Raw genomic sequence first — 22512 nt, forward strand, 5'->3', positions numbered from 1 at the left:
TCTAGTTTCTCCTAATGTATATCTTTTTCTGGCTGCTTTCCCCCTGTATCTTTGTTCTGATAAATCTTAGCCAATAGTATAATCTTCGCTTGACTCTTGTGAGTCCTTTGGCAAAGCAGCAACAAAGCTTTTTCCCACATTATTCTTCTTTATACATTATTTCTATGATGATTATTTAGAAAACCTTTCTTTTAATGCAGAGGTTTCTTTTCCTTTGTATTTTTAAATTTTAATTTTTGAATTGATAATGTTTTTAATTAAAATTGAAAAACAGCTGATTATTAATTGATGGATACATTTTAAAATGTGGTTTGATACAATGGAACGTTACTCAGTTATAAAAAGGAAAAAAAGTATGAATATATACTACAACATGGATGAACCATGAAAATATTATGCCAAGTGAAAAAAGCCAGCTCAGAAAGACTACATGTTGTGTGACTTTATCTATGTTAAATATCCAGAGTTAGCAACTTCATAGACAGAAAGAAGATTAATGGTTGCCAGGGCAATTGGGTTGGGAGGGGAGAATGGGTGAGGGGACAGTGGAAAATGACTACTAATGAGTACAAGGTTTCTTTTTGGGATGATGAAAATGTTCTGTAATTAGATAATGATAATGGCTATATAAGTTGGTGAATGTACTAAAAACCACTTTAAAAGATGTGTATACTTTAAAAGGGTGATGTTTGTGGTATATGAATAATATCTTAATACAATGTTCTAAAATTAAATATAGTAAGTTCCCAGAGGGTAAAGGGCTGAGGGGCTTGGTGAAAAGGGTGAAGAGATTAAGAAAAAAACCCTCATAGACACAGAGAACAGTATGATGAGTACCAGAGGGAAAAAGAGGGAGGTAAAAAAGGATAAAGGAGGGATAAATGGTGACAGAAAGAGACTTGCCTCTGGATGGTGAATATACAATACAATATATAGATGATGTATTATAGAATTGTATGCCTGAAACCTATGTAATTTTATTAACCAATGTCAATCCAATAAATTCAATGACATTTTAAGAAATAATTAAAAGGATGGAAGAAGATAATGCCATGTTCACATTAATCAAAAGAAACCTGAAGGTGTTATATTCATATTAAAGGTAAACAGAATTAAACACTAATAGTGGGGTCTAGTTAGTAACTCTGTTGCTCACAGATGTATGAAAATACTTTATGTAGATACTAGGGTTCAACAAATAAGTGAATAGATAATAAAGATAGCCAAGTTTCTCACAGAGAAAATAATTAAAAATAAGGAAAGCAGAAGGCTAGAATGAATCCTGTGTGGGGGATAAAAGGGAAGACATCAGTGTGAACTCATCTTTAATTTAATACATATATAGATATGCAGGTACAGAAATAGATATAGATGTGTGTCTATTCATGGGTTAATATGCTTAAGTATATTTTCTAGCTATGTTTTAGGAGGGCTATAAGCAATGGCACCCCAACAGTAATAAGCACACCTAGTTCCCAAATCCTGGTTTCTAATACCATTCTTCAATAAAGGAACTAAGGCTCCTTGGAGTAATGGCTGATTCTGGATCAGGGGAGGGCAGGTCAAATACAAGGTGAACCTGTAATGCTTTATATCAGGAAATAAGGAATTCTTCCAAAAAGTCTGGAGCATGACAAGAGGACACAGGAGCCAATCTGAAGGAGATTCCAATGGCCAGTGCATCAAGATTGTGAAAGATAATGAAAGACTGAGGGACTGACACAGATTGGAGGAGACATGACAAGTAGATGCAAAATGGGGTCCTGCAACAGAAAATATATCGGGGGGAAATTGGTTAAGTTCAAATATGTTCTCTATTTTAGTTAATGATATTGTAATAGAGTTAATTTCCTGATTTTGATAACAGTGCTATGTATGGTATGTAAATTGTTGACATTGCAGGAATTTGAGTGAAGGGTATACAGGGTCTCTGTACTAGTTTTGCAATCTTTTGTAAGTCTAAAATTATTTAAAAAATAAAAATTTAAGTTAGCTTTTTTAGTCTTACATGTGCATGCCTGTCTTTTAATGCTCAAAACAGTGGGATATTGTTTATTTTCATTTTTCCTCATTCTATTTTCTTTTTTAAATTTTGGGGATGGTAAGGAGAATGCTCTGAAACCCATGAAATGGTTTATTCTGCAACTGACTCCAACAATCTGAATGAGTCAGATTTAAGAAAGCATGCATATCTGACAAATGAAGGCATTTTGGATTTAGAAGGAAGACCATTCAGTTTAAATTGTTACCATGTTAGAAATTGCACATCCAGGGGAGATGACTCACTTGCCCAAGGTCACATAAGCAATTATCAAAAGAGCCCTAGGACTCCCATGTTCTTCTAGTCATTTTAGTGTTTTTCCTCTCTGGAGAAGGAAATGGAGTAAACATCAGCTGGGCTACTGCTTTATTAAACCCAAAGCATCTGGCTTTTATCTTGTTCAGACTGTCCCACATTATACTGGGATGTTCTGCCTGTGAGGTTTTGTTGCTCTCCTTCACTTTCTGAAATTAAAAAATGGGGAAAAGCCAACTTTCACTTTCTTAATCCCTCCTTCACTTACTGTTTCATGATAGTGTAATTAGATCAATACTTTAAATTAATGTTCACATTTAGTTCTTTGACAATCACTTGGGCTATTAAATTTGAGAAGGAGGAAAAGAGGCAGGGTGTACTTTATTTTTATACAAAGTTATCTAACATAATGATATTAAGTTTTGTTTAATTGCTGAGGGTCAGGACACTGAACTATCTCTACTCCCTTGTCCATCCTTCTCCCTAAACCTTGTTTTACTGAGTTAGCTAGCCAGAATTGGGGACTATAACTGGCCTGTGGATCATGTACATCTTCACTGCTTGAAACTCTTTGATGTCTGATTTTATTATATACTCATTAGCACAATGTCTTGGTCAGCTGGGGGAAATGTCACAGGTCAGCTGAAAATATTGCAGTAGCAGTTCAACCTGTTATGGGTCAAATATTGTTCTGAAAAGTAACTAGAATTTATCACAACTCATTTAAAATGTTGTTTTATGGGAGCATAGCTCAAAATATTTTCTCATATCCTTGAAGCCAAGTTTGCAATGGACTACCTGGTGAGAAAGGACCTATGATACGGCTATTATTAAGACTGATGCTTTGTTACACAAATCCCATTACAAGATATCTGAAATTCTGAACTTCGAGAACTATCTATTTCTTTTTAAAAATATTTTATTTATTTTTATTTTTATTTTTTAACATTTTTATTGTTGTTCAAGTACAGTTTTCTGCCTTTCCCCCAACTCCTCCCCACCATCCCAGCCTTCTATTTATTTTTAGAGAGAGAGTAAAGGAAGAAGAAAGAGAGGGAAATATCAATGGGTGGTTGCCTCTGCTGTGCCCCCCACTGGGGACCTGGCTGACAACCCAGGCATTTTCCCTTACTGAAAATCAAACTGCTGACCCTTTGGTGTGCCAGTCAACATTCAATCCACTGAGCTACACCAACCAGGAGTGTCCACTATTTCTTAACTCTTGTTTGCAATAAACTCTTACATGTTAAGGAAATATATACCTGATCCTACTTGATCATTAAATAATTCTCTTCATGTCACATAGCCATATGAAGTCATTATAAATATTGTCTTTTTCTCTATTTTAAGATTTTATGAAATGTGGATATAAAGTACTCCTGTGCATCTGGAAATAATAATTAGTTCTTTTAGGAACGTGACTTAATTTATAGAGCATCATCCACCTACTGATCTTTTTGCCTTTACATATTATCTTTCTTCTTGTAGCATCCCTGAGGTTACCCCATTTTCCTCTACCTCAGTCTGCTGCTTGATTTTTGATGTATAGGGTTCAGGGTATCCAATCCATGGTCATGAGGCTCAGGATGGTTATGAATGTGGCCCAACACAAAATCATAAATTTATGTAAAGCTTCTTTTTTTTGTTCACCAGTTTTCATTAGTGTTTGTGTATTTAATGTGTAGCCCAAGACACATCTTCTTCTTCCAGTATGGCCCAGAGATGCCAAAATATTGGACAATCCTGGCTAGAGGAATATTTGTCATCTATTTCCTCAGTATCTCTAAATAATCTTTTCATTTTCTCTGTATTTCCTTGACCATGTACTCAGTCTTTATTTTCTTAAATTTATGGTTTTTGTTGTTGTTGCTGTTGTTGTCTAATGCAGATTTGCAATCCTACTTAGGCTTTCAGTGTTTTTATTTTTGTGCCTTCAATTCTTACCACCCGGTCAAGTTTTACTGCTAGGTGTAATTACAAGTTTAACTTACACTTTCTCCCCATGTTTCTTGATATTGTTTTTTTAAAAGTCAAAAAACGATTCCATTTTTTCTTTAACCTTTTCTTTTCTAAATAATATCCACTATTTGGATTAACCATATTGTCACTAGAGTTAGAGTAAATTATTTTTTCAAGTCTTGTTCATAATGAGTTTGTATAATATTTCCTGGTGTCATGTCTAATCTGTTATTTAGTGAAGTACATATGCTTATAGGATTCATCAATTTTGATCATAGGAATTTAAATGTATATTTTAAGTTGGACTATGTCTATCACAACTGTGCATATCTTTTTCTATTGAAATTCAACTTTTTATTTTCCCACTGGAAATTTATAGAAAAGAACTTAGCTTTTTGTTCCTATCCATGTTCTTGTAGGTAGACATTGGATAGTGAAGACATTGTCTACACTCTAAAAACCATCCATTAGTTTGAAAATGTAGAGTCCACAGTGATGTAAGTTTTAAAGGTGTTTTAAATGTGACAAATTCCCTAAACTAAGACATAGCCTATGTATCAGCTGTGTTTTGCTAACTAACTGTATAACAGTAGAGACAGACTCATGGATTGCAGGCTGATAGCTGTGGTGGGGGTTTGGGGAACTGGAAGGAATAAAAAGAGGTTGAGCAAAAAAGAAAAAAGAGAAAAAGTCATAGACATGTACAACAGTGTGGTGACTTCTGCAGGGGAAGAGTGGGGATGGTAGAGGAGGGGATGGGGGAGATGAATTGTAATGAAAGGAAACTTCACTTGGGGTGGTGAACACACAGTACAGTGTGCAAATGATATGTTGTAGAATTGTGCACCTGAAACCTGTATAATTTTGTTAACCAGTGTCACTCCAATAAATTCAATAAAAAGGAAAAAAATAAAGTGTCATTCAAATCTAAAAAAATGCAAATAAAAACATTTTTCTCTGTTACTCTAAACACTTCACCTATCTTTTATACAGTATGTGTCTAGGTACATTGAGTAGGCAGCATTGTAGTATCAATCATCTTTTACTCATTTCCAAATACTTTTTGGAGACTACATTTTTTAAAGTGACATTTTTTATGACCACATTGTCACATTGCCTTAAAATTTTTGTTCATCTTATTTGTGGAAGAGAAGAACATTGAAGTAACAATTTGAGGCTGTTTATATCTTCAAGAGCTCTATGTTCTTCTGTTAAATGTTTGATGAACACCTATCCCAGAAGTTGTTTTTTGTTGTTAATGTTTATGCTTATAACATGCTCCATTAAATGAACTTAAATTTTTCCTTTTTTTGTAAAAATATAATCTCTAGCATTTTTGCAATTTCCTGGTTATTTCACTTTCTGTTAACCAGGAAAGCATTCTATTTATAAACAAGTTAATTTCAAGTTCAAAACAAGTGAAATAATTTAAAATCTTATCTGTACATTTTTATTTTGCTGTTATCCAACTAGAGGAGGGATTTATTTTTCCAACTTTTTTGATATATACTTGAATATAGCATTGTGTATATTTAAGGTGTATAATATGATAATTTTATACAAGTATTTATTGCAAAATGATTACCACAATAAGGTTAGTTAACACCTCTATCACCTCATATAATTACCTTTTCTATTTTTGTGTGTGGTAAGAACATTTAAGATCCACTCCTTTGGCAACTTTCAAGTGTATAATACTGTATTGTTCACTATAGTCACCTTCCTGTATATCAGATCCTCAGAACTTGTTTTAACTGGAAATTTGTAACCTCTGACTAATATTTCCCCATTTCTCTCAGTCCTCAGGCCATGGTAACCTCCATTTACTCTCTGTTTCTGAGTTGAGCTTTTTAGATTCCTCATATAAGTGAAATCATACAATACTTATCTTTCTGTGTCTGGTTTGTTTCACTTAGCATAATGCCCTCATGATATCATCCATATTGTCACAAAGAGCAGGCTTTCATTTCTTGTGGCTGAATAATATTTTTTGTATACATTTTGGGCTATTATCTTATATTTCTAAGGAGCCTTAAAAGTAGCCTTGATAAATGCCTCTTTCTTGGGTGAACTGCAGGTGTAACCGTGGAACTATATGAAACAAAGCATGGTACCAACAAGTGGCATAAACACAGAAAATGCTGCCTTGTAACAACAACTCTAACAAGGGCTCCTTGTGTGGCCTTGAGGAAGTCATAGGAATACTACTACCTCTGTTTCTCTTCATACAAGGGCAAGCAGCAGTGCTCAATTTGTAGGACTATTGGTTGTGGTTTACTACAAGGCTTTTATAAATGTCAAGGGTCATTTAATGCTGAAAGTCCTGTTAAATCCATTCAGCATTCTATATGTTCAATTCCCCAAAGAAATGATTCATTCAGCAAACATTTATTGAAATCTCTTACTTATTGAGCACAGGGGTCAGTATTGTGCACAATACAACATATGGAAGGCATAGTCCCTGCCTGATCTCTTACTATGAGGCTGTTTGTGTTATTTGCCATAAACCAGGTACAACTAACTGCTAAAAAGTCAAAGGGGAGAGGCAGGGGCTGGGATTACAACCAGCTGTGGTGATTAAAGATGCATTCCTGTGAGATATGCTATTTGAGGTTTTCTTTGAAAAAGGGATAGGAAGATATTCCAGGGACATTGGCTACCCTGAACAAAGATAGAGGGAGGAAACTTTGATGTGTATTTGGGGAGTTGAGTGTTAAGTCAGTCTGTAAAGCATAGAGCTTGTGTTGGCAGAGAAGTAGCCTCAAAAGTCATCGTGGAGTTTAAACTTTATTTTGTAAATCTGAGTGATCTGACAGTGTTTTAATAGTTGACATCATTAGTCTATGCAAGAGTTGGTAGAGCAAAGAGGCTGGCAAGAGGGGGACCTGTGAGACAGCTGTTTAAGTATTGAAGGTATGAAATAATAAGAATTTAAATTAGCTGGTGGCAGTGGGAGGGGAAAGCCAGTGATGAAGTTGAAATACTGCTCAAATCAATGTAGTTAAGTAAGAGGTGATTAACATTCTATTCCAGCCTACTGCTGTTGTGTTTAATATCTGATCTGACATACTTACTTTGGTTTTACATTAGAAGCTGTCTTGTTTACCACTGTATCTTTTGTGGCTAACACATATAGCACATATTAGGATTTTTCAAATTGTATTGAAACATGAGCTTATTAAATCAGTTTGAGAAAGGGAAACTAAATATGGGGTCCCCTGTAAGGTACCCAGTCATCCCTCCATCTGCATTTATACTTCTACTCCCAGTTCCATTTTTACTTAAATGTGAATGAAAATTGTACACATTTATTTGCCTACTTTCCTCATTCAACCACATTTTAACCTAGATTTGATGACCTACAGACTGCTCATCTTTGAGAATTTAATTGTTGCTTAGCATTATAGAAATTTTCTTTGGACAGACACCCTTGAATACTCTCCAACTGTTGCATTTTGAATACTTTTACCCTATATATGGATTTTTAAAACTTTTGCTGAGTGGCCATTGCTAAATATTATTTTAGAGTAATAATTGTGATAATAAAGTAATATTCAAGCATTATTTTTTGCCTTAAAATGTTTGAAATTGAATTTCACAGCAGATGGCTAGCTTGTTAATCAAGGTATTCTTGGAAGCAAGCTTAGTGTTAATAAGGTCATTCTGAGTCAAGTATAAAATCATAATATGCAGGAAAGTGTTTTCTGTAAAAGGTGACTGCCTACTCTAATAAAAATATATTTGAAGTTTAATTACTAGCTATCACTCTGAATGTGTAGTGATATTTTCAAAGTCCAATAAGTTTGATCATAGAAAGGCAAAGAAAAATTCTCATAGAGAGAGCTCATGGATTGACATTTTAAATAAACTTCAATAGGGCCCTCAATAACTAGAAATTAATCTAAGCAATCTACTTTTAAAATAATGAGTAAATAAAAAATGGGAAAGTAATTTCAAGGTGTTATTTTAAAAATAATCTCTAGACTTATTAGCTACATCTTGGAGTGTGCTATTAGCTCAGTCTTTTATACCATTTTCATCTTCTTCTCCATTTCTGCATAGTTATTTCTGTTTTTCATAACACATGACCCTGAGGCCTTGAGAGCAGTCCTCAGTAATCAAAATATGATTCAGGTTTGCATAACTGATTCTGCTTTCAGATACAGGAAAGTTACCTGGGACATTTTAGAAAAATAAGGAAAGAAACAATCTTGGCTCTTGTAAATAACACTACCTCAGTTTTCTTCAGACAGAGTCCCATCAGTAAAAGAGTGGATAGAAAAGCTGTGGTGCATTTACACAATAAAATACTAGCCAGTCACAAAAAAAGAAGGAAATCTTACCCTTTGGAACAGCATGGGTGAACATGGAGAGTATTATGCTTAGTGAAGTAAGCCACGCAGGGAAAGACAAATACCATATGGTTTCACTTATGTGTGGAATCTAATGAACAAAATAAACTAGTAAAAAACATAGAAACAGACTCATAGATCACAGCTAGAGAGAGCAGACTGACAGCTGTCAGAGGGGAAGGAGGCTGGAGGCTGGGTGAAAAAAGTGAAGGGATTAAGCAAAAAAGAAAACTTGTAGACACAGACAAAATACAGTGATTATCAGAGGGTAAGGGGGTTGGGAGGAGATAGGAGAGGATACAGGGGAAATAAATGGTGATGTAAGGAGAATTATCTTGAGGTGGTGAACACACAATACAATATACAGATAATATATTATAGAATTGTACACTTTAAACATATATACTTTTATAAAACAATGCCACCCCAATATATTCAATGACATTTTTAAAAGAAGCTTAAAATGATTTTAACTATTTAGCAGCATTCAACTGATGTCATTAATATTTTAATAATATATATAATTGTGACTTGCATGTGTTAATAGACTACTGACACCTAAAACTAAACCAAGACTCTCACACTTTTCCAAATTCTGAAGAGCTCACCCAGATGATATATGTCATTTACTGCATCTTTGAAATATTAGTGATAAGACATATTTAATCATATTTCACTTGTTTCTCCCCCAATTTTCCTATTTACCCGCCAAAGAAACATAAGAAAAGGTGATATTACTTCCAAGTTGGAGATTGTAGAGAAAAAGGAAAGTAAGAGGAAGGAAGGAAGGAAAGAAGGAAGGAAGGGAGGGAGGGAGGGAGGGAGGGAGGGAGGGAGGAGGGGGGAGGAAAAGAAAAGAGAAAAGAAAAGAGAAAAAAAGAAAAGAAAGAAAAAAGTTTGGAGACACCTATTAAGAAAAGCTTTTCATTTTGAAATATTTCAGCTCCAATAATAACATATTTGAAACAAAACTAGGATGAGGATGTAATGAATAAAATAACATACTAGTAAAAATGTGAAAGAGAAAGTAAGACTCCCCAAAGATACAATTATTTATTTCAGTTTTATTATTCATTTTCCACTATAAAATCCTCATCTTTTCTTGAAGCAAAAGTGAAGAAGGGCTATGCTTAATTATGGCTCAGGGAATTGTTATTCTTCCTATCAACCTTGCTCCTACTCCTCAATAGCACCACTAAATGCACTCCTAGTCATCTTTGATTTCTACCACACAGTGTCTCTTTTTTATTATGGATGTTTATTTATTTATTTTTATTTTATTATTTTATTTTTTTATCTTGTTGTTCAACTACAGTTGTTTCTTTGATTTCTGTCCAGTAAGCCAAGTACTAGAGCCCCTTCCAGCAACATTCTTTATGCTTCTGCAATTTCAGGAGAGATAAGATATGTAAACTCCTTGTGGGCAGATTCCATGTTCTGTTTTTCTTTATGTCTTCCACAGTATCTTTCTACAGAGAGGTGCTTATTAACCAGTATGCTTTCTTTTATACATGTCCTATTTACTATGGTTGCCAGAAAGCTCAGAGCTACTGCTCAGCGGAAACAATTCAACTTAGTCTAGATTTTTGATGTTTTTTTATGTATTTGTTGCTCTTATCCCACCTTCACCATTATATCCCTCTTACTCTTCAGGCTCATGATAATGATCTTACTGGAAATATTTCTTTCTTGTAAGTTATTTCAAGGTTTTCTGGAAGAATGTAGTTGCATAATTAGAGAAAGAGCAAGGGAAAGAGATAATTCTGTTTCTGTATTTCTTATTTGCAGGCTACTAAGCTATCTCAGTGTTTTTTTTTTCTTTTTCATTTTGACGTGTTAATGTATTGCAGGCATTCCAGTAATGCAAACTGGGGGCTTCAGTTTTAATAGGCTTCCAGCGATATTCACAAGTAAACCAAGTGCTGCTGAAACTACTCTTAAAGCATAAACAAAAGAATAAAGAATACTTGGAACTCTTTAGACGTGTTTTCTTTACATTTAAAAGGATATAGTGTTGTATGAAGATGTACTGCTCTCTTACTGCATCCCTGCAGGGTACAACAGATGAACTTTGGATTCAGTGCTTGCTTTGAGGTCTGGGAATCTATTGATACTTCAGCTTCTGTTTGTCCATGCTGAAATGCCATGATCAGCACTGGATTTTTTGCTTAGTTGATGTGAAAAGTATTTCCCTTTTTGCTTGTCTTTTCCCACATATTTTGGTGGGGGTGGGAAGTAAGGAGAAAAGATAATGCTTACAATTTAGTATGGTTTGTGCAGTAAGTAAAGGTATTAATTTATTGGAAAATTGAGGATAATTTACTATGAAATCCTTTATCTGCTTAAATTTGGGCACATAGAGAACATTTAGAAAAACACTCTAGGGAGATTTGTAGAGCAAATGTAAGTAACATGTCCAACAAAGCTCTTATATATTTAATAGCACTCACTACTCTGTAAACAGAAAACGAATGTTTCTGAGGAGTAGTGGAGTAGAATTTTGAGAAGCCTAGTCCTTTTCATTTTATTTCTTTTTGTTGTTGTTCATTACTTGGATTGGCATTCTTTTATATGACTGCTAACATCATTACTGATGTCATGGAATCAAGACATCAAAATCACTTGACCTTTTAGAAATTGAGTTATCAGTAACATAAGAAAATGCTTAGTAAACAAGATATCCATTGTTGGATGAGATAGTATCCCTATAGAGCAGAGCTTCTCAGAGTTGTTGGCAGACTAGCAGCACCAGCTCTACCTGGGAACTTGTTAGAAATATAAATTCGCAGGTCCCACCCCAGAACTGCTGAATCAGAAACTCTGGGGGTAGGTCTGAGAGTCTGTGTTTTAAGAAGCCCTGCTGATGATTCTGATGAACACTAAAGTTTGAAAATCATTGGTTTAGAGAAAACCATGCCAGTCCAGAAAAGTATCAACAAAGGAGTATATTTCTCAGTTTTAGAATTCTCAGCAGTTTGTCCCTCAATGCTTTTTCATTCTTTTTTCCCTACATTGTTTTTTTAAAATAGCCTGATTCTTGAGTTGTTGTTTATGTTCAGATCTGATGGAAAGAAAGTGGTACCTTTCCTGGAAGATTATATCTTCAGAAAGTTTGAGAAGCTTGTTATGTTTCTCACCCCCATGAAGTACCACAATGCTTTATTGGCTAATAAGTCTTAATTAGAGATAAGGCTCTGAAACATACTGCACAAAAAACAGCAGTTTAAATGTTTAACCCAACATGTCTAAAAATTCTTTGACCACAGAACCCTATTTTTGTGGAGCATATAGAAACTTCTTATGGAGCATTACATCATAGGTGGTTGGGCAAGAATAACATCATTGTCTAAATGTATGAAACTAAAAAGAAAAAACGTATTTTTCTTATTATAACCCTTTAGAAATATTAGTAACTTTTTAATACCCCAAGAGCACTGTTGTAGGTGTTTCTAGCTGCTACAAGTGGCCTTTCAAAATTTTGTATGCAATAAGTGTGGGGACATAAAAGTGTATACATAGATATAATATGTATTGTGTGTGTATTAGCTATAATGTGTATTTTATATTTATAATGTGTGTTATATATTTATTAGTTTTTAATAGAAATACATATGTATGTACATATATGCTATACATTCAAACATGTTTCACATTTATATGAGTCAGTCTTGGCTTTTAAGTGGTTGGCATACTGAGAAAAAATTATAAAAGGAAAAATTAGTTCAAAAACTTACAGTTTTATAATGAGATTCAATTTTAATATTTCACCAATTTACATAAATAGTATTCAAAATCTTTTTGCTAAAATTAATTACTTGTTAGCATTTTAAGCATCATTAACATCTCATTGTCTATTATTTGTTTTGTTTTATCCTCCTAACTTACCAGGAAAACATTACTTGCTTGATTAATACATGTTATAAATAAAATATAACACCAGATTGGAAAAATAAAAAATTTTAAATGTATCAGCTACAAAGTGTGATGCTCCAAAACTTACTTTAAATAATGAATATTTATTCATTATGATTCTAAAGTGAATTTTCATTATGAGAGACCTTAAAGTAAGAAGATTGTGATGGTAGAAATGTGTCTCTTGATTAGATAAATGTGTCTCCCTAAGTAAGCACTGGCTTATTGCCAGTTGAAAAGGGAGCAATAATTCTTTTATCTTTTCAGTTATTTGCAAGGATAAGATTAAAGCCTGAATCGGCTTCTTTATCCTCTGTTCTTTCACCTATCATACCACTGAGCTGTGGGAGCAGCAACTGCTTAACAAAATTCAGTTCTAAGACGAGAAATGTCCTTGGTTCTTTAACATTGTGTAAGTTCCCTCTCTAGGCACATGGAAATTTATACTACTCACAATATCAAGAATTACTCATATAATAATTCATTACTCTTGTGGAGAGGTAAAGTGGTAAAACATAGTTTGTAATCTGTCATATTTTTAATACTTAATTCACAGTAACAGTTTTAATTCTATTTAAAGAACTAACAAAGAGAAATAAATATAATATTTTTACATTTTGTACTAATGTTATTTTCAAAAATACTAAATTTCACTTTTTCTTTTTATTAATTCAAAGAACCTCTGAGGTATATAGGGACAGAAATTATTCCCAGAAAAACTGATTAACAGAATTGGAATTAACCATGATCTAAAGGTAATCAGAACCCAGGGCACTTAAATCCCAGTCTAGCATTCTCTTTAATAAAATACTGAATTTATATTAAAATTTAGACTTATTCCTGCTTTTTCTAGGAACAAATACATGAAAAGTCAAAGTATTAATAGCCTATGACGTGATTCCAAACAGTTGATTCATTTCAACACAGGATTTGTTATTAATGTTATTTTCTCTATCATATTGTCTTTAAAAGTATAAGTATGCTTTTGGGTTCTGCATGCTCAATTTTCCAATTACTTTTTATAAGATCCAGGTTCCCTACTATCATTAGCAAATATCTATAACACCTTGTTTTTAGAAAGCTGTGGAAAAAAATCTAAATGATAAGTTATATTGAATAGAATTAATGTGTTTATATTATTGAAGTGTTTATATTATTGAAGTGTTTACCTGATGTATCCATATATTGATTTGTATGTGAAGTCTTTAGTAATATATACTTAACCATAAATAAATTGGCAATATAAAAAAGAAATAAACATAACTCTTGTTTATAGCATACATTTGAAGCACTGAAAAAATCAAATTCTAGTTCCCAGGCCCACAAATCATCACCCTACTTCACAGCATCTCAAAGTATATACATTCTCTGCTCACTTAAATCAAATCACTACTACTGAGTTTTTGGTTTTGTAGTCTTTTGTGAAGTGGTCTGTGTAGCGTATGTGAATTCTCATTTGCCTGTGCTCTTAGTGGAATGAAATGCTTCAAAAGAACACTTTGTACTACTTTGTGATAAAGGTTGATCTTTTGTCTTTGGAGATTTTCTCTGTGATAGTGTTGAAGCTTCAACACTCGGACATGTGTGGTCTGAGTAAACCTGCTCCTAAATGCCATTACTTTGTTTTTAAAAGATTCTTCTTTTAGTGTGGTAATGACAGTCACAAAATGCACACAACCAAAACTCTTTCACTGAACCCCACTTCCATCCATTCTCTATGTCCATTGGGTTTTGCTGGACTGTTCTTTTGTTAGGTCATGGTTGTTTGTGTTTAAATTCTCCTAACCCAACTCCTGATAATATGACAGACAGTTCTTATCCCAAATGAACTGGCAAAATTCTACTGCACAAACATTTAATAAAAAGCTGAGCTAAGAGAGGATGGGTTCGTACTAATTGCTCTGCTTCAGTGAGGATGAAAGACTTAATGCATATAAAGCACTTTGAACAGTGCCCAGCACATGGTAAGTACACAATAAAGTTAGCTGTGATTATTCAGGTGGATGTGCTGTAAAAAAAGAAAGGCCATTCAATTACCTTGTCTTATTCTTTTTCAAGTTGTCCAAGATCCCTAGATACTTAACAAAAACATTGTATTTTCCATAAATTTTAAATAGTTTCTAGATATACCTAACAGCCAATTGATGTAAAATATTTGTCATAATCTTAAAGGGGAAATAGTGGCCTGGACAGTAAAAATATTTGAACTAGTTCATTTCTCAGGTTAGTTAATGTCAAAGTATTGTGGGGTAATAGTTTGCTGGTTAGGAATGTGAGCTCCAAGCCCAAAGCACCTCAGTTCTAATTCCAGCTCTGCTTCGTTAGATCTGTCACCTTGTATGTGTTTCTGTAACTCTCTGTGTCTCAGTTCCTCAGTAAAACACTGGCCTCCTAAGGCTGTTTATTGTGAAGATTAAATGAGGTAATGTAAATAAAGCACTTTGAACAGTGTCTAGCACATGATAAATACATAATAAAGCCAGTTGTTATTATTCAGGTGAATTCAGTGTGGAAAAAAACATGCAAACCAGATCACAGAGTTCTATGAATCCCTTAAAGGGGTTTGTCATTATGACCATTTTCAAGATATTAATGGAAAATATAATTTTATGGAGGCCTCAACCTAGTCTCTAAATTCATGTCATTAATTGTCACATGCCAAGTAACATAAACTAAAACAGTATATACAATTTTTCTCCAGCACACTCATAAATGGTCAGAATTAGTTCACTTCTAAAGGGTCATTTGATCTCATATACTAGAGTCTAGCATATAAAGTCAATGTAAAACATGAAACAAAATAAAACCAGTTAAATGGTCCAGTTATATTTAGTACAAAAATAAGTTTAAAACTTTGGCACAATATTTTACACTACCTTTATTTCATTATATCACTTTATAAAATATATTTTTCTAGAATTAAATTTTATTTGTCTCATGTAAAAAACACAAACTGGACTTTTTATTTTTCAGAAAGACATATTTTCTGAAGCTTTCTAATTTTATTCTAATTTTCAGGTAAGGCACAATTAAGCTAGAGTAGATCCATTTTATTTTTTCCTCACTAAAATAAGGAGTCCACTAATTAAAAGGCACCAATTAAACTGTCACTATGACCCTTAAAACCTTTTTGTGGTTAATATAGAGGGTATATGTTTTTAAAGAACACTACACCTTTACAAGCACATTATTCTCCCAATAGCTCTTGTTCCAGTTGTTGAAACTGACTTGAGGAGTTCAATGAACAGATTTTAAAATTACTAATTAACTTTTTCTGTTCTTTGCTTTGCTTTATTTTTCCTTGTTTTAGATTTGGAGATAGACATTCTTTAGTAGAGGTCATATTTCACATTCTTCTCTGTAAGAGTATGAGACTTTATGGTTGAAGGATAGATTTATTTTAAAACATAAACCTCCACTTATCATTTTATCTTCTTTAAACTAACCCCATTTCTAGTCACATTGTTTGTGGATAGCCTTGTTTAGTTCTTTAAATACCAGGAACAGTTTCATCATCATCAAATATTAACTTCTCACTGAAAGCAGGTGAGCTTAATAAAGTTACTATATTTACTAAGTTAGAGTGAGAGGGGATCATTTAAAAATATACAGGGTCCAGGGCAAATACCACCCCTTTTTATTACAAAAAAAGTAAGCATGTAATTCTGTAACATAACAATGTCACACTCAAGCACACCATGTGACATTTTAAGTGACATGTTCAAATTAAAACTATAAATTATTACATCCATATTATTACCCTACCAACCACACTCAAGCAGGCATTACTTCTGCTTGACCCTGTATATGTTTTAAAAAGTAATCATAGTAATTTTATCTAGAACTTTGTCAATTCCATTCAAATCTCTGAGACATTCTGAATGAAACTTAATATACTTGGTAGATATTCAGGCTAAGCAAAATAGATCTTTATTTTTAAAAGAAAAAAATATTTATATCAATAAATTGCAATCTTTTATGTCTCCAGAACAAAACAAAGTTTGCCTAATTTTCAGATGATGCTTTGAAGAACCACTTGGTTAAAAAACCCACTTTATTTAAATACAAAATACATTTGGAGTTTGGAGCTTTTGGTGGTGGGGTGGTTGTCTGATACTTTAAAATGCCTACAGTTTTAATAACAAGTTAGCACAAAGGTTTCAACAAGACTTTTTTGGTAATAAAAATATATTACAATTAACAAAATGTAGATGTACTCTGTGCCTCAAAATATTTTAATAACAGTCCATGTCACAAGTAAAACTTTCCGCTTGGAAATTGCACATTTGGTGTTAGCTTGGTAGTTGGGTAGGAGCATGAGGAAAATACTTTTTAAAAAGTGGATTCATTTTGCTCTGTTTGGGGTTTGAAACATGATTTCACACTCAGGAGTTTAGCAGACCCTGTAAATAGCCATTTTGATGTCATACTTCTAATTTTCTTCATCTGAAAGAAGATGTATGTTTAGCAAAAGAGAGACTGATTTTCATCTTCGTGCTTCTAATTTCAAAATGAAGAGGTAAATCAATAACTATACCTGCCCTTTATATAACCTTTAGGTAGAGGGGTGTCTGGGTATAGAGTTGTAATTATTTAATTTATTCTTAGCAGCATGTTGAACCCTGCAAAGATAAGCTGTTAAAATCTGAAAAATAATCAGTACCTTTCTCACCTTATACTGTCCTTACAATTTTGCAAGATATTTGTGTAAATTCAACTCTTCTTTTTAACTTGCTTTTTACTTAAAGACAGGAAATTTAATTTTGCCAAGTGGAAAACCCAAGGTTTAAGTTGAGTGCAAAGCTAAGACCCTTAGGAATTGAGGGGATTGCCAAATACATTCTTAACTTCCCAAGTTTTAATGCAGTTAAAACTCACTTGAGACCCTTAAGTCATGGGAAACCTAAGGTAACTGGCTTGGGTTCAAGGGACAGAAGTCATAGTTTGACAGAGAAATCCAGTTTGACAGAGAAGACTCGAAATTGTAACTTCAGAAGTTGCTTGACAAAGATTCAAATAAAAGAAGAAAGCCCCAGTGGCCATTTGCAAATATCTGACAGAACTTACAGCTTTTGCCAGCATTGTTGGGAAGATGATTGTGGAATCTTTCTCTGTAGCAATCATAGGAAAAAACCCACCATCTTGTTAGTTTTGGGGAAATCAAGTAAGCAGATCTTCAAATAATTTCATTTTGTTTTAAAGTTGATGAGGGGGAAAAATTGATTCCTGGCCAGGGCCACTATCTCTGTGGTGTTTGTGTATTCTCCCCATGTCTGTGTGGGTTTCCTTCCACAGAAACTGCAGTTTCCTTCCACATCCCAAAGACATGCATGTGACATGAACTGGCATGTCTACATGGTCCCAGTCTGAGTGAGTATGGGGTGTGAGTGACCCTATGATGGAAAGGTGTCCTGTCCAGGGTGGGTCTTGCCCTGTTCCCTGAGCTGCTGGAAGAGGCTCTGGCCACCTCAGATCCTGAACTAAAATAAGGATACTGGAAAAGCATCCCCTCACTTGTTTTTTCTTCATCTTTCTTACATGTATGTATAGCTCCCATTTGTTTTCGTGTTTATTATTAGAAGTTTTTCAGTGTCTTTTTTTAGAAGTATGGTGATGTTTTTGTGATCAGAAATATGCCATAGGAACTTAACTCTTCTTTACATCAGTTAGCCTCTGGCAAAATTGGATTCCTTATACATTGTTTCACTTAAATGCTCAGTTTCCAAGAACCTAACAACGTTAAATGAGGACTTACTGTATAAGAAAAATGTTAAATGTCATTTGAATGGAAGATCCAGTTATTTGGAGTTTACTATATTTTCCTAATTAGGGGAGAAATAGAAATGAAAAGTATGAAGCAAAACTAACTTGACTTATAAAATGCTACAGGGCTTGGTTTGAACTTTAGTAGGAGGGAGTTGAAATAAATCAGTATTTTCATGAGGATACTCTAATGAGATACGTTAAAAGGTGTTTTATGAAAAAAGAAGGAGAGTTTCTGTGATTAAGCTATGTTGGGAAATGCTGAGTTAATAAGAGTAAGCAGTTGTTTTTTTTTTTCACTGTAGGACAGATAAGAGACAACCTTTACAATGCTCTAGTGGGTTGTCAGTCTCCAAAAGAAGAGTATACTTTGCCATTTCTTGCAAGTATTTAACCAGGAAACTCAGTTTCTAAGGCTTCTTGGGAATAGTGGCCTGTGGTACATACTCTGGTAAATTCTGGACTAAATGATCTCTGTGATCTGACATGTTTATTATCATATAAGCTTCTTCAATGTAGTACAATTTCATTCTTTCTGACTGTACTAATTATTAATCTTTAATAATTCAAGTGAAGAAGTCTTTATTCTTAATGAATAAAAAATAATTTCAAGATTCTGTCTAGAAACTAATTCTTAAATGTTTAAAATTACCATTTTGTGATATACATATTCTGTTAAGTGGAGCTATTATGGGTTGCCATTTTTCCTGAACATATTATTTTGTTCATTAGAATTAACCATGCCCCTCTACTTCTCCCTGTCTTTTAATATGCATAATCAAAGGTTGAGTGAAAAAGAAATCTATGCAAATAATGGCTATTCATGCTAATTTTGCATGTTTTGAATATGTATCTGCATAGATTTTATCTGTGCATAGAGAAAAATGATGCTTAAGCAGTCATTTTCCTGGACTTCAATGGATGACTGTTGCTTGAATTTTAGTATTCCACAGAGAAGCTTGTAAAAAGTTAATCTGCCCTCCTCACCTTTCCACACTCATGTAAAAACCTTAAAAACATAAAAGTCTTATCTTCTCCCTGTAGTAGTTTATAAGTTCAAAAATTTTGTAAAAATTTAGAGTCAGTAGTTACACTTGGTGGTCACTCACCATGCCTGTCTTTGCCCTAACCTAAAGGAGGAGTTCTGGCAGGCATCAAAGTCATTTGAATATACACTTGCACCACTCCGAGTGGGAAAGCTGAGTGGCTGACAGGGTTGGAAGCCTTGTGAAGCTTTTTGTGGGAGGAGCCATGGAATAAAAAACTGCTTTCCCCAACAGTCAACTTCCTTAAATTCCTTGTAGCTGGTCAGGTAAGCTGGGACTGAGCGTGCCTTCTGGTTTGCTCTGGGCAACTAACTGAAGGCCAAATAGAACCTGGGCTGATTCCATGGACAGGGCGGCTTACAACTTTAAGGTAAAGGAAGTAAATTGAGTTTTGGAGAATTTGACTCTATTTAGCTCAATTCACCAGGGTAGAAGAATAAATGGGGAGAGGGTTGAGAGATAATATATTGTATTGAGCATACTTATACTAAAAAGTTATTTGCTGTTTATCTGAATTTCAAATTTGATTGGGAGTCCTGTATTTTCTTTTGATATATTTGGCAACCCTAGCCAGGATTCCAGGGAGAAGCCCTAGTCTGAAAGAAAGAGTGCAAGTAGCTGGTGTCCCCCTTGTCTTTGTTCTAAATTGCTTTGGTAGGTGACTGGATTGGGTATCTAGAAAAGGGAAGCAAGGGAACCCTAAGAGCAGATTTAACTCACTAAGGGCCAAAAGAAATAACCTTTTATGTTGCTTCATAACAAACTCTATGTAGCAAGTAGATTTTGAAGTTGCATGATTTTATGTGTATTTTATTTCCTGGAATAACAAATCGAATGCCATTTTTTTCTTTCCTTTTTTCCCCTGTATTTTAATGACATTTTATGTTCTGCCATTAACTACTTTAAAGACAACTTCCATGAATACTTACATCAGAAATGCCTCTGACTTTTGGTAACTTAGTACCAGTATACTTCAATTATCTCTGGGTTTTAATTTCATTCCTATTGGCTGTTCTGTAAATGGAGATGCTTGAGGAGCTTATTATTGAACAGATATTCAGTTAATATTTTTCTAAAGTGATTGAAGGTATTTGATTAGATCAGCAGGGGGATTAGGGAGGGGGCAAGAAGCATATTTGGAGTAGTGGTGAGGCAGACTTAGTTTCACTGTGAACAGCAACTATAATTTTTTGTTATTAGCCCTTCAAAATTTTTCGAGTAAAAATTATTTCAAAATAAATGTTTAATACGAATGCAGCTAAATGTGTGTCTTGAAGTACAGGGGAACATTTTTCTTGTTAGAAGTCAGTATATGCAATAGAGATCCACAAGAAGGCCCCACCTATGTGATTATCCCAAAGCCAGTTATTCCACCTTTGTCCAAGTAGCTTCTGGGAATTTGACTTGCAGCTTGTTCAGAGAAATGTAGGGTGGGGGTTGAGCAGCTTGAGAAAGCTGTGTATTCTAAGCCAGACCCGGAAATACACTGCTCCCCTTGGGCAGGCCTAGATGCTCTTTAAATATAATCTGTTGCAGGTTCCTTTACTCAGCTCTGTGGGGCCCCATATCCTGGGGGTTCTTGTGACTACATACTCTTGGAATTAGACCAGAGTTAGTTTCTGTGTGCCTCATGGATTCCTGACACTTCTGGTTCAGTTATACTAAATTACCAGAATTTTTCAGCCATATGGTCATGTACACCTCTGAGTATATATTCATAGCAAAAAAACAAAAGCAAAAATATAAAAGATACAAATTAATTATTTTCTGGGCCTGAATAGAAAGAATAACGGTTCATTTGCAACAGACAACCAGGAACAACCTCAGTCATGTGTTGGCTATGATCTTGGAGGAAGATAAAAGACCTTATGAACGAAATAGCAAGAGAAAGAATTCGGCTTCTAAGGCAGACTTAGTGTTAAGCCCTGTAAGATTATTTTCACAAAGTTTATTCATTCATTCAGCAAACTTTTATGGAGTGGCCAGTATTAACCAGGCATAAGAAACATTCCTGGAGATTCAAAGATGAGGAAGATATAACCCTGCCTTTAGATAAGCTCAAAGTCTAATGGGGAGATAGGCATGCAAACAATTTATCACAGTGTACACAGTGATAAGTTCAACCATAAAACTGAGTACAAGGTACAGCTGGAGGCACAAAAGAGGGAGAGATAAATGGTAGTGGGGGTGGGGAAATGGGCTCAGGAAAATTTTTACAGAGGAAGAGTCATTTGAACTGAAAATCCATATTGGGTAGTGAGAATCTCAAAACTTGGCTCCTGTCCTTACTGTGCTGCTTGTTAATTAGAGCAATCCACCTCATCTCTTTCTCTGTAAGATAAAGTTGCACAAGATGTTCCTTAAAATCTGTTTCAGCCCTAAATGTAATGATTCTGGTAAACAAGTTATCTTAGTGGGCTATTTCAGAACAATGGTGTGATTGTTGAGCCTATTTCTCCATTCATCTTTTGAAAATTAAAATTTGAAAGTTTTCTTGAGACCGATGCACAAGAAAATTATTCCTCACTCCTCCCACCTTCCTGCCTATTTGAACTTAGTGTTGTTTTGCTCCAAAGTCGTTGCCCTGTATATGTATATCAGTGCTGACTATAATGGGTGTATGTGTACTTATCTGGCCCTCTGCAATGGGGTCTATGTTCAGCCTCATTAATTTTGCCTTCAATATATTCAGGAAATGGTTTATTATAGATTTTTTAAAAATTCTTGTCTACATCCCAAATTTAAATTAAAACTTGTACACAAGATTTTAAAGATGCTCTTTGTACACACACACACACACACACACACACACACACACACATTGATACTCATAGGTGGTTCAATATTGAAGGAGAAAATAATGCAGACTATTTGTTTTTATAAAGACTGAACTCTAAAAGGAAGAGTGTGGGGAATTTGCCATTAATATGCTAATATCTGGTTAATACTCAGTTTATCTAGATGTGGCTCATATGTAGCTCTTTCCGATAGTTCCTAGCCTTTAATAGGTCTGTAATGGTTGTGGGAACCAGGCAACCTGGTACATATAATTTGTAATTCTAAAATTGCTGTTACTTCTTTTGAGAGGCAATGTGTATGCTTGTAAGTAGGTTTCAGTAGAACAATATAAAATCAATAGAATTTTTTCATTTAATACATGATCATTTAAATAAATAACATTTTT

The 22512-nt window shown here is 34.2% G+C and overlaps 1 protein-coding gene across 8 annotated transcripts in view; it reads left to right on the forward strand.

Annotated features, from left to right (window-relative positions):
* Nucleotides 1-22512, forward strand: part of MBNL3 (muscleblind like splicing regulator 3) — a 125898-nt gene that overhangs the window by 68895 nt on the left and 34491 nt on the right. The window contains exon 1 of one of the 8 annotated variants that reach the window (XM_045852160.1): nt 19568-19698. The exons of the other annotated variants lie outside the window; for them this stretch is intronic. Coding sequence (XP_045708116.1) covers nt 19672-19698 — 27 coding nt within the window. The 5' untranslated portion in view covers nt 19568-19671. Of the gene's footprint in view, nt 1-19567; nt 19699-22512 lie in introns of those variants that run through there. 8 annotated transcript variants of the gene reach the window in all.

The sequence above is a fragment of the Phyllostomus hastatus genome, unplaced genomic scaffold, assembly GCF_019186645.2.
Source record: "Phyllostomus hastatus isolate PE091 unplaced genomic scaffold, TTU_PhHast_1.1 phas_contig_90, whole genome shotgun sequence".
Taxonomy (NCBI): domain Eukaryota; kingdom Metazoa; phylum Chordata; class Mammalia; order Chiroptera; family Phyllostomidae; genus Phyllostomus; species Phyllostomus hastatus.